Consider the following 17,391-nt stretch of genomic DNA (forward strand, 5'->3'; position numbering starts at 1 on the left):
CCACCATTTTACAGTAGTGTTCACACATCTGTACACACCACTGCCTCCATGTCACACTGCTGATCACACTCCTGTTTACAGCACTGCTGTTCACACTCCTGTTTACCACACTGCCACCATGTCGCACTGCTGTTTACACTCCTGTACACACCACTGCCACCATGTCACACTGCTATTCACACTCCTGTACACACCGCTGCCACCATGTCACACACCTGTTCACATCGCTGCTACCATGTCACACTGCTGTTCACACTGCTGTTCACACCACTGCCTCCATGTCACACTGCTGCTCACACTCCTGTTTATAACACTGCCACCATGTCGCAGTGCTGTTCACACTCCTGTTTACAAAACTGCCACCACGTTACACACCTGTTCACCTCGCTGCTACCATGTCACACTGCTGTTCACTCTCCTGTTCACATTGCTGCCACCATGTCACACTGCTGTTCACACCACTGCCACCATGTTACACACCTGTTCACCTCGCTGCTACCATGTCACACTGCTGTTCACTCTCCTGTTCACATTGCTGTCACCATGTCACACTGCTGTTCACACCACTGCTGCCAAGCACACTACTGTTTACACCACTGCCACCATGTCACACTACTGTTCACACTCCTGTTCACACTGCTGCCACCATGTCACACTGCTATTCACACTCCTGTTCACCTCGCTGCTACCATGTCACACTGCTGTTCACTCCCTGTTCACATTGCTGCCACCATGTCACACTGCTGTTCACACCACTGCCACCATGTCACACTGCTGTTCACACCGCTTCCACCATGTCACACTACTGTTTACACTCCTGTTCACACTGCTGCCACCATGTCACACTGCTCTTCACACCACTGCCCCCATGTCACACTGCTGTTTACACCGCTGCCACCATCACACTGCTGTACACACTGCTGTTCACACTGCTGCCACCATGACACACTGATATTTCACACTGCTGCAATCATGTCTCACTGCTGTACACACTCCAGTTCACAAAAGTACCACCATGTCACACTGCTGTTCACACTCCTGTTCACACCACTGCCACCACGTCACACTCCTGGGCACACCGCTGCCACCATGTCACACTGCTGTTCACATTCCTGTTCACACCACAGCCACCATGTCACACTGCTGTTCACACCACAGCCACCATGTCACACTGCTGTTCACACTGCTGTTCACGCCACTGCCACCATGTCACGCTCCTGTTCACACCACTGCCAACATGTCATACTACTGTTCACACTGCTGTTAACACGCCTGTACGCACCACTGCCACCATGTCACACTGCTGTTCACACTCCTGTTCACATTGGTGCCACCATGTCACTGCTGTTCACACTGCTGTTCATACCACTGCCACCATGTCACACTGCTGTTCACACTCCGGTTCATACCACTGCCACCATGTCACACTGCTGTTCACTCTCCTGTACACACCACTGTCACTACGTCACACTGCTGGTCACACTCCTGTTCACACCACTGCCACCACGTTACACTCCTGTTCACACCGCTGCCACCATATCACACTGCTGTTCACATTCCTGTTCACACCACAGCCACCATGTCACACTGCTGTTCACACTGCTGTTCACGCCACTGCCACCATGTCACGCTCCTGTTCACACCACTGCCAACATGTCATACTACTGTTCACACTGCTGTTCACACCATTGCCACCATGGCACACTACTGTTCACACCAAAGCCACCATGTCACACTGCTTTTCACACCTGTTCACTCCACTGCCATCATGTCACACTGCTGTTCACACCACGGCCAACATGTCACACTGCTTTTCACACTTCTGTTCACGCCACTGCCACCATGTCACACTGCTGTTCACACCATTGCCACCATGTCACATTGCTGTTCACACCACAGCCACCATGTCAAACTACTGTTCACACACCAGTTCGCACCACTGCCACCATGTCACATTGCTGTGCACACCGCTATCTCCAAGTCACACTTCTGTACACACTCTTGTTCACACCACTGCCACCATGTCACACTGCTGTTCATGGCGTTGCTGCCATATCACACTGATGATCGCACTGCTGCCACCATGTCACAGTACTGTTCACACTTCTGTACACACCACTGTCACCATGTCACACTGCTGTCTACTCTCCTGTACACACCGCTGTCACCATGTCACACTGCTGTTCACACCGCTGCCACCATGTCACAGTACTGTTCACACTTCTGTACACACCACTGCCACCATGTCACACTGCTGTCTGCTCTCCTGTACACACCTCTGTCACCATGTCACACTGCTGTTCACACCACTGCCACCATGTCACACTGCTGTTCACACTCCTGTTTACACCACTGCCACAATGTCACGCTACTGTTCACACCGCTGCCACCATGTCACACTGCTGTTCACGTTCCTGTTCACTCCACTGCCATCATGTCACACTGCTGTTCACACCACTGCCAACATGTCACACTGCTTTTCACACTTCTGTTCACGCCACTGCCACCATGTCACACTACTGTTCACACTGCTGTTCACACCATTGCCACCATGTCACACTGCTGTTCACACCATTGCCACCATGTCACACTGCTGTTCACACCATTGCCACCATGTCACATTGCTGTTCACACCACAGCCACCATGTCAAACTACTGTTCACACACCAGTTCGCACCACTGCCACCATGTCACATTGCTGTGCACACCGCTGTCTTCAAGTCACACTTCTGTACACACTCCTGTTCACACCACTGCCACCATGTCACACTGCTGTTCATGGCGTTGTTGCCATATCACACTGATGATCGCACCGCTGCCACCATGTCACAGTACTGTTCACACTTCTGTACACACCACTGCCACCATGTCACACTGCTGTCTACTCTCCTGTACACACCGCTGTCACCATGTCACACTGCTGTTCACACCGCTGCCACCATGTCACAGTACTGTTCACACTTCTGTACACACCACTGCCACCATGTCACACTGCTGTTCACACTCCTGTACACACCGCTGCCTCCATGTCACACTGCTGTCTGCTCTCCTGTACACACTGCTGTCACCATGTCACACTGCTGTTCACACCGCTGCCACCATGTCACACTGCTGTCTGCTCTTCTGTACACACCACTGCCAACATGTCACACTGCTGTCTGCTCTCCTGTACACACTGCTGTCACCATGTCACACTGCTGTTCACACCGCTGCCACCATGTCACAGTACTGTTCACACTTCTGTACATACCACTGCCACCATGTCACACTGCTGTCTGCTCTCCTGTACACACCTCTGTCACCATGTCACACTGCTGTTCACACCACTGTCACAATGTCACACTGCTGTTCACACACCTGTACACACTACTGCCACCATTCACACTGCTGCTCACACTCCTGTTCACATTGCTGCCACTATGTCACTGCTGTTCACACTTCTATTCCTACCACTGCCACCATGTCACACTGTAGTTCACTCTCCTGTTCACGCTGCTGTTACCATGTCACACTGCTGTTCACACCACTGCCACCATGTCACACTGCTGTTCACACCACTGCCCCCAAGTCACATTGCTGTTCACACTGCTGCCACCTTGTCACACTACTGTTCACACCACTGCCCCCAAGTCACACTGCTGTTCACACCACTGCCACCATGTCACACTGCTGTTTACGCCGCTGCTGCCATGTCACACTGATGATCACACCGCTGCCACCATGTTACAGTAGTGTTCACACTTCTGTACACACCGCTGCCACCATGTCACACTGCTGTACACACCACTGCCTCCATGTCACACTGCTGTTCACTCTCATGTACACACCGCTGTCACCATGTCATACTGCTGTTCACACTCCTGTTCACACCACTGTCACCACGTCACACTGCTGGTCACACTCCTGTTCACACCGCTGCCACCATGTCACACTGCTGTCTAGACCATTGCCACCATGGCACACTGCTGTTCACACCACAGCCACCATGTCAAACTATTGTTCACACTGCTGTTCACACCGCTGCCACCATTTTACAGTAGTGTTCACACATCTGTACACACCACTGCCTCCATGTCACACTGCTGATCACACTCCTGTTTACAGCACTGCTGTTCACACTCCTGTTTACCACACTGCCACCATGTCGCACTGCTGTTTACACTCCTGTACACACCACTGCCACCATGTCACACTGCTATTCACACTCCTGTACACACCGCTGCCACCATGTCACACACCTGTTCACATCGCTGCTACCATGTCACACTGCTGTTCACACTGCTGTTCACACCACTGCCTCCATGTCACACTGCTGCTCACACTCCTGTTTTGAACACTGCCACCATGTCGCAGTGCTGTTCACACTCCTGTTTACAAAACTGCCACCACGTTACACACCTGTTCACCTCGCTGCTACCATGTCACACTGCTGTTCACTCTCCTGTTCACATTGCTGCCACCATGTCACACTGCTGTTCACACCACTGCCACCATGTTACACACCTGTTCACCTCGCTGCTACCATGTCACACTGCTGTTCACTCTCCTGTTCACATTGCTGTCACCATGTCACACTGCTGTTCACACCACTGCTGCCAAGCACACTACTGTTTACACCACTGCCACCATGTCACACTACTGTTCACACTCCTGTTCACACTGCTGCCACCATGTCACACTGCTATTCACACTCCTGTTCACCTCGCTGCTACCATGTCACACTGCTGTTCACTCCCTGTTCACATTGCTGCCACCATGTCACACTGCTGTTCACACCACTGCCACCATGTCACACTGCTGTTCACACCGCTTCCACCATGTCACACTACTGTTTACACTCCTGTTCACACTGCTGCCACCATGTCACACTGCTCTTCACACCACTGCCCCCATGTCACACTGCTGTTTACACCGCTGCCACCATCACACTGCTGTACACACTGCTGTTCACACTGCTGCCACCATGACACACTGATATTTCACACTGCTGCAATCATGTCTCACTGCTGTACACACTCCAGTTCACAAAAGTACCACCATGTCACACTGCTGTTCACACTCCTGTTCACACCACTGCCACCACGTCACACTCCTGGGCACACCGCTGCCACCATGTCACACTGCTGTTCACATTCCTGTTCACACCACAGCCACCATGTCACACTGCTGTTCACACCACAGCCACCATGTCACACTGCTATTCACACTGCTGTTCACGCCACTGCCACCATGTCACGCTCCTGTTCACACCACTGCCAACATGTCATACTACTGTTCACACTGCTGTTAACACGCCTGTACGCACCACTGCCACCATGTCACACTGCTGTTCACACTCCTGTTCACATTGGTGCCACCATGTCACTGCTGTTCACACTGCTGTTCATACCACTGCCACCATGTCACACTGCTGTTCACACTCCGGTTCATACCACTGCCACCATGTCACACTGCTGTTCACTCTCCTGTACACACCACTGTCACTACGTCACACTGCTGGTCACACTCCTGTTCACACCACTGCCACCACGTTACACTCCTGTTCACACCGCTGCCACCATATCACACTGCTGTTCACATTCCTGTTCACACCACAGCCACCATGTCACACTGCTGTTCACACTGCTGTTCACGCCACTGCCACCATGTCACGCTCCTGTTCACACCACTGCCAACATGTCATACTACTGTTCACACTGCTGTTCACACCATTGCCACCATGGCACACTACTGTTCACACCAAAGCCACCATGTCACACTACTGTTCACACTCCTGTTAACACCACTGCCCTCATGTCACACTGCTTTACACACTCATATTCACACCACTACCGCCATGTCACACTGCTGTTCACACTGCTGTACACACTCTTATTCACACCACTGCCACCATGCCACACTGCTGTTCATGGCGTTGTTGCCATATCACGCTGATGATCACACTGCTGCCACCATGTCACAGTACTGTTCACACTTCTGTACACACTGCTGCCACCATGTCACACTGCTGTACACACTCCTGTTCACACCACTGCCTCCAAGTCACACTGCTGTCTGCTGTCCTGTACACACCGCTGTCACCATGTCACACTGCTGTTCACTCCACTGCCACCATGTCGCACTGCTGTTCACACTCCGGTTCATACCACTGCCACCATGTCACACTGCTGTTCACACCTCTGCCACCATGTCGCACTGCTGGGCACACCACTGTCACCATGTCACACCTCTGTTCACACTCCTGTTCACACCACTGCCACCATGTCACACTGCTGTTCACACCACTGCCACCATGTCACACTGCTGTTAACACCACTGCCACCATGTCACACTGATGTTCACACTCTTGTTCATACCACTGCCACCATGTCACAGTACTGTTAACACCACTGCTACCATGTCACACTACTGTTCACGCCACTGTCACCATGTCAGACTGCTGTTCACACTCCTGTACGCACCACTGCCACCATGTCACACTGCTGTTCACACTCCTGTTCACGCCGCTGTTACCATGTCACACTGCTGTTCACACCACTGCCACCATGTCACACTGCTGTTCACTCCATTGCCACCATGTCACACTGCTGTTCACACCACCACCACCATGTCAAACTGCTGTTAACACTCCTGTTCACACCCCTGCCACATGTCATACTGCTGTTCACACTCCTGTTCACACCACGGTCACCATGTCACACTGCTGTTCACACTCCTGTTCACACCACTGCCACCATGTCACACTGCTGTTCACACCGCTGCCTCCATGTCACACTGCTGTTCACACCACTGCCACCATGTCACACTGCCGTTCACACTCCTGTTCATGCCACTGCCACCATGTCACACTGCTGTTCACACCGCTGTTCACACCACTGCTACCATGTCACATTAATGTTCACACTGCTGTTCACACCATTGCCACCATGTCACACTACTGTTCACACCACAGCCACCATGTCATACTACTGTTCACACCGCTGCCACCATGTCACACTGCTGTTCACACCTCTGCCACCATATCAAACTACTGGTCACACCACTGTCACCATGTCACACCTCTGTTCACACTCCTGTTCACACCACTGCCACCATGTCACACCACTGTCACCATGTCACACTGCTGTTCACACTGCTGTTCACACCACTGCCACCATGTCACATTGCTGTTCACACCACTGCCTCCATGTCACACTGCTGTTCACACTCCTGTTCACACCACTGCCACCATGTCACACTGCTGTTCATACCGCTTCCACCATGTCACACTGATGTTCACACTCCTGTTAACACCACTGCCACCATGTCAATCTGCTGTTCACACTACTGTTCACGCCACTGCCACCATGTCACACTGATGTTCACACTACTGTTCACGCCACTGCCACCATGTCACACTGCTGTTCACACTCCTGTTCATACCACTGCCTCCATGTCACGCTGCTATTCACTCTCCTGTTCACACTCCTCCTCATATCACTGCCACCGTGTCACACTGCTGTTCACACTCCTGTTCATACCACTGCCACCATGTAACACTCCTTTTCACATCGCTGTCACCATGTCACACTGCTGTTCACACCACAGCCACCATGTCACATTGCTGTTCACTCTCCTGTTCACATAGCTGTCGCCATGTCACACTGCTGTACACATCGCTGTCACCATGTCATACTACTGTTTACACCACTGCCACCATGTCACACTACTGTTCTCACTGCTGCCACCATCACACTGCTGTTCACACTGCTGCCACCATGTCACACTGCTGTTTACACCACTGCCACCATGTCATACTGGTTTACACACTCCTGTTCACACCACTACCGCCATGTCACACTGCTGTTCACACTCCGGTTCACACCGCTGCCACCATGTCACACTGCTGTTCACACAACAGTCGCCATGTCACACTGCTGTATACACTCCTGTTCACACCGCTGCCACCAAGTCACACTGCTGTTCACACCACTGCCACCATGGCACACTGCTGTTCACACTCCTGTTCACACCACTGCCACCATGTCACACTGCTGGTCACACCGCATCCACCAAGTCACACTGATGTTCACACTCCTGTTCACACCACTGCCACGATGTCACAGTACTGTTAACACCACTGCCACCATGTCACACTGCTGTTTACACTATTGTTCACACCGCTGCCACCATGTCACACTACTGTTCACGCCAGTGCCACCATGTCACACTCCTTTTCACACCACAGCCACCATGTCACACTGCTGTTCACACCTCTGCCACCATGTCACACTGCTGGTCACACCGCTTCCACCATGTCACACCTCTGTTCACACTCCTGTTCACACCGCTGCCACATTGTCCCACTCCTGTTCACACCGCTGCCACATTCACATTCCTGTTCACCCTCCTGTTCACACCGCTGCCACCACATTACACTGCTATTACACTGAACCCACATGGAATTTGTTCACTCAACAACTCTCACCCAGTTCACCCTCCCAACAGCTGAAAACTTCTAAAATTAGTACAGTCTTCTGCCAGGTGTGGAAGTGATTGTTGAAGATCCCGACATCCAAACTGAAGCCGTGTTTGTGGTTTACCATTAGTCTTGCTTTCTATATTATTGAAACCTGAAACACCTCTCACCTCCTGTTCACTCACTGGGGACACCTCACCGCCTCTTCTGCTCATGTCAAACGACTAGCTTCTCTTCCAGTATTTCCATCATACTAACCCTTCCTTTGTTGTTTTGCAAGAAAAATTGGCCTGTCTCCTCGACTGATTTCTCCTCAGCACTCTGACTGACCTGGCCTGTAATGATTGAATGAATGACCATGGCCCAATCCCTAGCAAAGCTACAGGTCCCAGACTCTGGTATCTGACTGAGTGGGATTAATCCCTCGACTGGATCAAATGAGCCCCTTGATTGACTGTGATGGTATCTCCCTGAATGAATGTCATTCCCCTTGGCCCCACGAAGGACTAGTTCCCTTTGACTTTCACAGAAATACATGCCATGTGTTTGCTGCATAAGCTACTGGCACATGCTGTAGCTGTGGCATTGACGTGGCTTACCAGGGCACGTCCATCCACTTCATTGTTCAATGCCTAAACCATCACACACTGCCCACCTCTCACTTAGTGCTATAAGGATTTGCATGCCATAGAATCTGGTAGCCCTGAAGTAAGCGCAAAGTGAGTGAGTGCCAAGCAATGCAGCTCATAGCCATTTTCGTGTCAATATTCTATTGTTAACTTTTTGCTGTTTTGCTGAAGATTAAGGAAAATTCCACCCATTGAGTTTATTCAATGTACAGTTGAATGCTGTGATATGCAAATTATCTTGTTACTAAAATTGAACATAAGTGATACAAATGGTCTTTTACCATCCTACACATTTCTTGCATTTCTCTTTGTATTCATGTGGGAAGGAGAAGTGAGTTCTAGCCTGCAGTGTGCTGATAGGGAATGAATTATGCCAAGAGACTTTCTAACAGTCTCATTATAGTCAGTTTTCTCATAAACTGGTCACAGGCTCCTTTTTAAAAAAAATTGAAATAAAATTCTGACATAAATTGGGTCAGACTACTTTGGGAAGTATACAATGTGTTTCTAATGTTATACTTTAACCAGGTTGTGCCAGAAATGACAAACACTGTGGTTTTCAAAGGACATTATAGATGTATAAATAATACTCTGCTGTAGGCTTTGTTTTTACAGTTAGATAGCGTGCCAATTCAGCAAGGCATCTCATTCGTGCTATTCATTTCTGCATGTGACCACAAATATGACAGCAAGATTAAATAGAGCATTTCTGAATTCGTGGTGACTTTAAAATCAACTGGAAGACTTCATGGTTCAAGTTTTAATTTTTTGGGGTGAATAATAGATCTTTCTATTGAATCATTCTCTACTCAACAGAGAAAGCAAACTTTACAAGAAATGTATGCACCTTAATCATTTTTAGAATACTTTTAGATGAAGTATTTCTTTACAATTGTGTATGAAATATTAGGATAAAAACGGCTGTCATCCTGATATCGTGAAATTTATTCTGAAAGGTATTCAGAGTTGTGAAGAGTTAGGCACATTTATTTAACTCTTACATGTCTACAATAGTGTTTCTGCATAATGTCCAATAAATGTTAGGAGAATGAAAATGTGTGTTCTTACGCCAGAGAAAGTATTGTATTTCATACATTCAACTCATAAAGAGAATGAGTTAATTTATAGAAATGCTGTACATTTAGTCTGTCACTGATTGCAATCCTCATACAACTTAATGGAAAAAATATGGCTTTGATATTGAACAACTGAGACCTGTCATTGTGCCTGATAATTAGATAGTGCTGGAAAATAGGGAGTTTATGCTTTAGTTATACAGGGTTGCTGGTGAGACTACATCTTTAGTATTGTACATAGTATTGGTTTCATTATTCAAGGAAGGTTATGAATGTATTTTAAGTAGTTCAGTGAAGGTTTGCTACACTAGTAACTGGAATGGGCAGATTATCTTATGAGGAAGGGTTGAACAGTTTAGAAGAATAAGAGGTGACTGTATGATATGTATAAAATCGTGAGGGGTCTTCATAGAATGGGTATAGAAAAAGAGTGTTGCCTCTTGTGGGAAAATATAGAACTAGGTGTTGATGTTTAAAAATAAAGGATTACCCATTCAAGATAGTAGAAATATTTTCTCACAGTGGGTCATGGGACTCTGTTTCTTTGGCACTCTGTTTCTTTGGCACTCTGTGTTTCCATTGCCTTATGAAGAAGAGTCTCAAGGCAGGGTAGAAAGATGTTTAATAAGCAAAGGGGGAAATGATTATCAGGGTTGGCTGGAATGTGGAGTAATTAGATCAACCATGATCTTATTGAATGGAGGAGCATCCTTGAGAGGTCAAGTAACATATTCTTGCTACTAATTCATGTTTGTGTCAGGAATGTTATTGCCTAATATCTGTGAAATGCTGCTGTTTTATTTATTGAAAATTAGTAAATAACTATCCTTGGACACCTTGGAGTCAATCCAGATGGTGCCTCTAATTGAAATCACTTTACTTTTCCTGTTCTGCCTATTATTTCGTTTGTTCTCTCTTGGTCTTCTTCATAAGTTTGTAATGAATGGTCCATGTACTTTTAGAAGGAGCCGCATCATGGAATTGTTTCACCGAATTTTCACCGAAAGAAGCTCCATTGCCAAATCACTCAGTAAAGGTACTCAGCCTAGCAAAGGTGGGAAATGGTTTTCCACAAAGATCAATGCATTGTTGTCCATCAGATAGATAAATGATTTGGATTTGGGAATTAGAAGTCTAATTACAAAACTTGCAAACAGCATCAAATTTAAGAGTGTAGAAGGACTTGCAGAATAAGTAATTAGCAAATGAACATCATTCTAAATAACCAATAGTTGCTGCATTTTGGTCAGGAGAGTACTTTCCTGCAAAGTAAGTAACAAATTGTGGTAAAAGAACAAGAATCTTGGGTGGAGGGTGTGGTACAAATACACAAATCATGAAAGATTTCACTGTCATTGAAAAGGCAATATAAAGCAAACAAAACTAGGGGTTCATTTCTAGAGGGAAAGAATAGGAAAGCAACCATGTTGCATTAAGTGTGTATAGAAACATGTTTGGAGTAACATAAATAGGCTTGCTATCCATGATAAGGAGACACTGGAGAAGGTACAACAACAGATTTAATAACATGATACCTGAAACATAAGGTTATATCTCTCAGGAATGACTGAACCCCTGGGATTCCAGAGGGATGACCTGATAGAAACCTTTCAGATTATGAAAGGGTTTGATTACCTCGATGCAGAGAAGCTGCTTCTACTTTTGGGAGTAGACCGACATGGGGCGATAAATATAAGATAGTCATGAATTGTAAGGGATTCAGGAGAAGCCTCCTTACCGGAGAATCAATAAATGTGTAACCTGTTAGCAGAAATGCGTAAGATAGTTTCATTTGAAGACAATCTAGGCAAACACATGAAGAATAAAGGATTAGAAGGAATTTGATGAAGAAGTGTGGGAGGAAGCTCATGTGGAATTATCCATTGGGCTGAATGCACTGTTTCTGTGCTATTAATCCTTTTTAAAATGATGTGCAGTTCAGTAATAAGAGAGGAAAATTACGTATTGATAATTAAGCCAAATTTTTCAATTTGAAAGATGTCAATCTTTGGCGAGCTTTGAGAAGATTTGTAGCTCAGATTGAGGTTCTGGATGTAGGTTTGCTCACTGAGCTGGGAGGTTCATTTTCAGATGTTTCGTCACCGTACTAATTAACATCTTCAATGAGCCTCTGGATGAAGCACTGCTGATGTTTCCTGCTTTCTATTTAGATGTATGGATTTCCTTGTGTTGGTGACATCATTTCCTGTTCTTTTTCTCAGGGGGTGGTAAATGGGATCGAAGTCAATGTGTCTGTTGATAGAGTTTGGTTGGAATGCCATTCTTCTCGCAATTCTCTTGCTTGTCTCTGTTTGGTTTGCCCTCGGATGGATGTGTTGTCCCAGTCGAAGTGGTGTCCTTCCTCATCCATATGTAAAGATACTAGTGAGAGTGGGTCATGTCTTTTTGTGGCTAGTTGATGTTCATGTATCCTGGTGGCTAGTTTTCTGCCTGTTTGTCCAATGTTACTGTTTGTTACAGTTCTTGCATGGTATTTTGTAAATGAAATTAGTTTTGCTTGTTGTCTGTATAGGGTCTTTCAAGTTTATTAACTGCTGTTTTAGTGTGTTGGTGGGTTTGCAAGAACTGTAACAAACACTACATTGGACAACAGGTAGAAAACTAGTCACCAGGATACATGAACATCAACTAGCCACAAAAAGACATGAGGGGAAAGTGAGGACTGCAGATGCTGGAGATCAGAGCTGAAAATGTGTTGCTGGAAAAGCGCAGCAGGTCAGGCAGCATCCAAGGAGCAGGTGAATCGACTTTTCGGGCAAGAGCCCTTCTTCAGGAAGAAAAAGACATGACCGTCTCTCACTAGTATCTTTATGTACGGATGAGAAAGGACGCCACTTCGACTGGGACAACACATCCATCCTCGGACAAGTCAAACAGAGACACACACGAGAATTCCTAGAAGCATGGCATATTTCACCTGGAATTCTATCAACAAACACATTGACTTGGATCCCATTTACCACCCCCTGAGAAAAAGAACAGAAAATGACATCACCATAGGAAATGATGCCACCACAGGAAATTACATCACCAACCCAAACATATAAATAGAAAGGGCGGCACGGTGGCACAGTGGTTAGCACTGCTGCCTCACAGCACCAAAGACCCGGGTTCAATTCCCGCCTCAGGCGACTGACTGTGTGGAGTTTGCACCTTCTCCCCGTGTCTGCGTGGGTTTCCTCCGGGTGCTCCGGTTTCCTCTCTCAGTACAAAGATGTGCAGGTCAGGTGAATTGGCCATGCTAAATTGCCCGTAGTGTTAGGTAAGGGGTAAATGTAGGGGTATGGGTGAGTTGCGCTTCGTTGGGTCGGTGTGGACTTGTTGGGCCGAAGGGCCTGTTCCACACTGTAATGTAATCTGTAATCTGTCTTGTCTACACCACCAGTGCTTCATCCGGAGGCTCACTGATGATGTCACCCAGTATGGTGATGAAACATCTGAAAATGAACCTTCCAGCTCAGCAAGCAAACCTACATTCAGATGTGAATCTTTGCTCAAAGCAATTCAAGATGCAGATTCTGGTTCATCAAACCCGTTTGTTCAAATTTACCTACAGTCACCTGAAGCATTGGAGCTGCTATCCAAATGTTGACCTCTACTACTGAGAGCACAACAATGAGATATTGAATATACAATTCGTGAAATTATACTAATTTCACTAATTGTATATTCAATATCTCATTGTTCTGGCAAGACAATAACTAATATCGAGTTCTGGCTACCACACCTGAAGAAGGATTTGAAGGTCTGTGAGTGAACACAGAGGAAATTTTCTTGAATGGTTCTCAGGAATGTTAGGTTGGGAAAGATGAGATTGGGATGATCAGGTTGTTCACCAGCAAACTGCATAGATTCAATGGGCTAAGAGTCTTGCACTGTGCTGTCATGATATATTGATGACCTGCCATTGATAATGACATCATTCATATTGTAACAATTCATGCTTTTGCTGGTGAGTTGCAATGAACATTTCTTCTGACCACATGCTGAATTGTGACTCTCATACACTTTCAAAGAGGTTCATGGCACCTCAGCAAATTGGTTTTGTAAGCCAATGTCTAAAATCTGAATAATAACTTTCATCATCATTTACCAACTATAATTCACTGTGAGTCGTAGCCCTGATTTCAACCAGTTTTTCAGGGGTTGATCATTTCTGACATTGAGCAGAAGGCGAGATCATTGTCACATCTGATACTTGACACAGAATGTTATGTTATTACATTAGCTAGGTAATCACTTGAAGACAATAGGTTTCTTGGGCAGTTAGAATAAATTTCTAGACATGAACTGTTGACTCCACAATGTTCCATAGTGTATCAAAGCCAATGATGTATTTGAGCATAGCAAGGCTTGACAAAGCTTATTGAAAGAAACAATCATGTATTTGTTATGGTGATATTGATTAATGAAGTACGTTAGATCTGCAGAGGTTTCTGATGGGACTGAACATTCGAACTCTTACAGTAAACTAGCTTGTCCTCCAGCTAGAATCCTTCTCCAGCTAGAATCATAGAATCACAGAGAGGAAGCAGACCTTTCATCCCACTGAGTCCACATAGACCTTTTGAAGAGCATCCCACCTACCCTATCCCTGAAACCCTGCATTTCTGATGGCTAATCCATCTAGCCTACGCACCACTGGGCAATTTAAAATGGCCGATCCACCTATACTGCACATCTTTGGACTGTGGGAAGAGGCACCTGAAGGGTACCCATGCAGGCACGGGGAGAAGGTGTAAACTTCACATTGACAGTCACCCAAAGGTGGAATCGAACACGGGTCTCTGGCATTGTGAGGCTGCAGTGCTAACCATTGAGCCACTGTGCTGCTCATAGCTATTTTAAAGTCTGCAAGAAGGCATGAGGTTTTAATCCATTGTGGACCATATAATCTTGAACTTCTGTATTCTGAATGTAAAGCTCCAGATGTAAAATGTGATTGTCAATTAAACTGAATTATTTTGAAGACCTGGCATTCAATGACTCATGCCTTTAAAGATATTCAAATCCAAATGATTAACGCTCCATGCACTAGTGGTCATGTTGCTGTTCTATTTAGGAATGATTTAACCTTCTTTTCATTAGCACATTAGCTGTTTTTCCAGGAACTCTCATGGTACTAATTATAGATAAGCATCATTTATGTAAACTTTCCTGTCAAATCCAGTCAAAGGGTCACCTGTATTTAACATTATTATAATATCAAATTTTAACTCCTAGTCTGAGAAGCTCATTCATATAACCAATATGTAAAACATTTCTGCGTTTAATTTTGAAGATACATGTAAAAGTCAGATGGTACTTTACTTTGGAGTTAAATAACCTTCACCTTTCATAGCTAACTACAAGGATGTCTAACTTTACACTTGGATATTTAATTCAGACAGCATATTCACTGAGGCAAGGCTCCTTGCATTAAAATTATCTTTTGGTATGTAATCACTGTTCCTTCAGCTAGTTTATGATGTTAAAATATTTATTTCAGGTTCATTTGGCAGTGCTTAGTTTTAGGGACTACATAACGTGCATTGCTCTGAATTTTAACATCAGTTTGAGAATCTCACAGAATATGCATGTTTTGAGATATTTAATACAAACCCATTTTCAGTATAAATATATTTGATCTCCTGTTCAAACAATCTGATTGGCAGGTTTGCTCACTTTAAATTCCTTTACCTTATCTCCATTTAAATACTTGTTAACCAACTAAGAAATAGAAATATGCCTGTGTGAAAGTATCATACCCAGAAAAAGATCTGTATGTGGTGTTGTGAATTTCTAAATTCCTATTTATTTTTGTCCCAGATATTAATTATTTAGAAATATAGTGCAACATGACACAAATTGACTGGATTTTTAAAAATGTACTTTGATGATGTGTAACATCTCATTTGGAAAATCTTTTTCTTGGTTTTGTTGCCGAACGTGCTTGCTGCTGGGATAAGTCCAGTATGATTCAGTAATAGCTATAAGGTCATTTTAAATATCTTGAAAGTTTTGTTCAGTTGGCCTGTGTTTAACATTATTTCCCAGCACGTGCAGAGACAAAAGGCTTGATTTTCAAAAGGGAGAACAGCACTTAGTGAACGGGCCCTGCAATTTTTCACTGCTGGCTAGCTGGCTGGCATGCTGAAGTTCCAGCAATTTTTCAGGCTGTTTACTGTGGTGGCACCTATCTGGCAACAAGTGGCAGAAAGCCAATTCAAGAATCTAAAGGGTCTATTGAAGCCCACTCGAACTTTCCACTTGGCATTCAGGCATTCACTGAGGAGTCACCTTCATGATAGCGACTTGGCAGGTATGGGCTCCTGTGATGTTTTTAATATCTCCATCTTATTCACCTACCTATGTTGGCAACTCCCACCTCTGGCAACGGAGCTGCTGATCTCTCAGTGCTGGACGGTCTCCTAATGACTCTCCAGCCTCAAGAGCAATGCGTTCATTCAAAATTGGATTGGGCTCCTGGAGTTGGCTACTTGATAAAGACATTTCCAAGGTACCCCCATGAGCAGTTTTGGAGTGCTGACCTGAAATTCAACTCTGGAGCAACAGAAATTCCAGCACCTTGTTAACACCATTTGGCTAGATGTAAGTATAAGTTTTCTAACATACCGTTCACGTTCTTGTTCAAGGAGGTTGGTAAATTCATCACTCTTTTCCATGTAGTCCACGTGCTTCTTTTTCTCATCCTCCAGTTCCTCGACTGTCTGCCTGTGGGATCTTTCTACCAGTAGAAGTTGCTCTAACATCCGTCTGTGAGTCTCTTTCTGTTTTTCAACCAACTTGTCAAGCTGTGTATGGAGCAAGAGTGCATTCCATTATGTATCTTAGAGCTGGGGATTATTACTTCGCCAGTATATATAAAAACCCTGCGGCACATTTTTTTTTTACTCTTTATGCAGTTCTTCAATAACTTGGGCATAATGCAATGGAAAATAATAAAGACAGCTGTGTCACCAGTAGTTCGAGGATTTCATGTGTGTCTTGTTCACAGTAGCACCTATGACTGCCACTTGGAAGACCAATAACTTCAGGGAAAAAACTCTCACATCCCTAGTTCAGTCGAGAACCTGTGTACCACTAACTCGCCTACATAGTGAACACTGAAACACATCAGATTCTGAGATGGCTAGTCTGAGCAAATACTCAAAGAATGTTTGCCTTCATGGGGGAATCTAGCTGTAGGGGGGCACAGTTTTAAAGT

General features: G+C 45.6%; 2 protein-coding genes across 10 annotated transcripts in view; one reads left to right on the forward strand and one right to left on the reverse strand.

Annotated features, from left to right (window-relative positions):
* Window positions 1–17,391, forward strand: part of cmss1 (cms1 ribosomal small subunit homolog) — a 397,195-nt gene that overhangs the window by 201,811 nt on the left and 177,993 nt on the right. The window lies entirely within an intron of this gene.
* filip1l (filamin A interacting protein 1-like) overlaps window positions 1–17,391 on the reverse strand; it is a 309,751-nt gene that overhangs the window by 179,377 nt on the left and 112,983 nt on the right. Inside the window, exon 4 of the mRNA XM_043701146.2 lies at window positions 16,800–16,978. Coding sequence (XP_043557081.2) covers window positions 16,800–16,978 — 179 coding nt within the window. The remainder of the gene's footprint in view (window positions 1–16,799; window positions 16,979–17,391) is intronic.

Source organism: Chiloscyllium plagiosum, unplaced genomic scaffold (assembly GCF_037043375.1).
Source record: "Chiloscyllium plagiosum isolate Xiang-an unplaced genomic scaffold, Cpla_swu_hap1 HiC_scaffold_12, whole genome shotgun sequence".
NCBI classification, from domain to species: Eukaryota; Metazoa; Chordata; class Chondrichthyes; order Orectolobiformes; family Hemiscylliidae; genus Chiloscyllium; species Chiloscyllium plagiosum.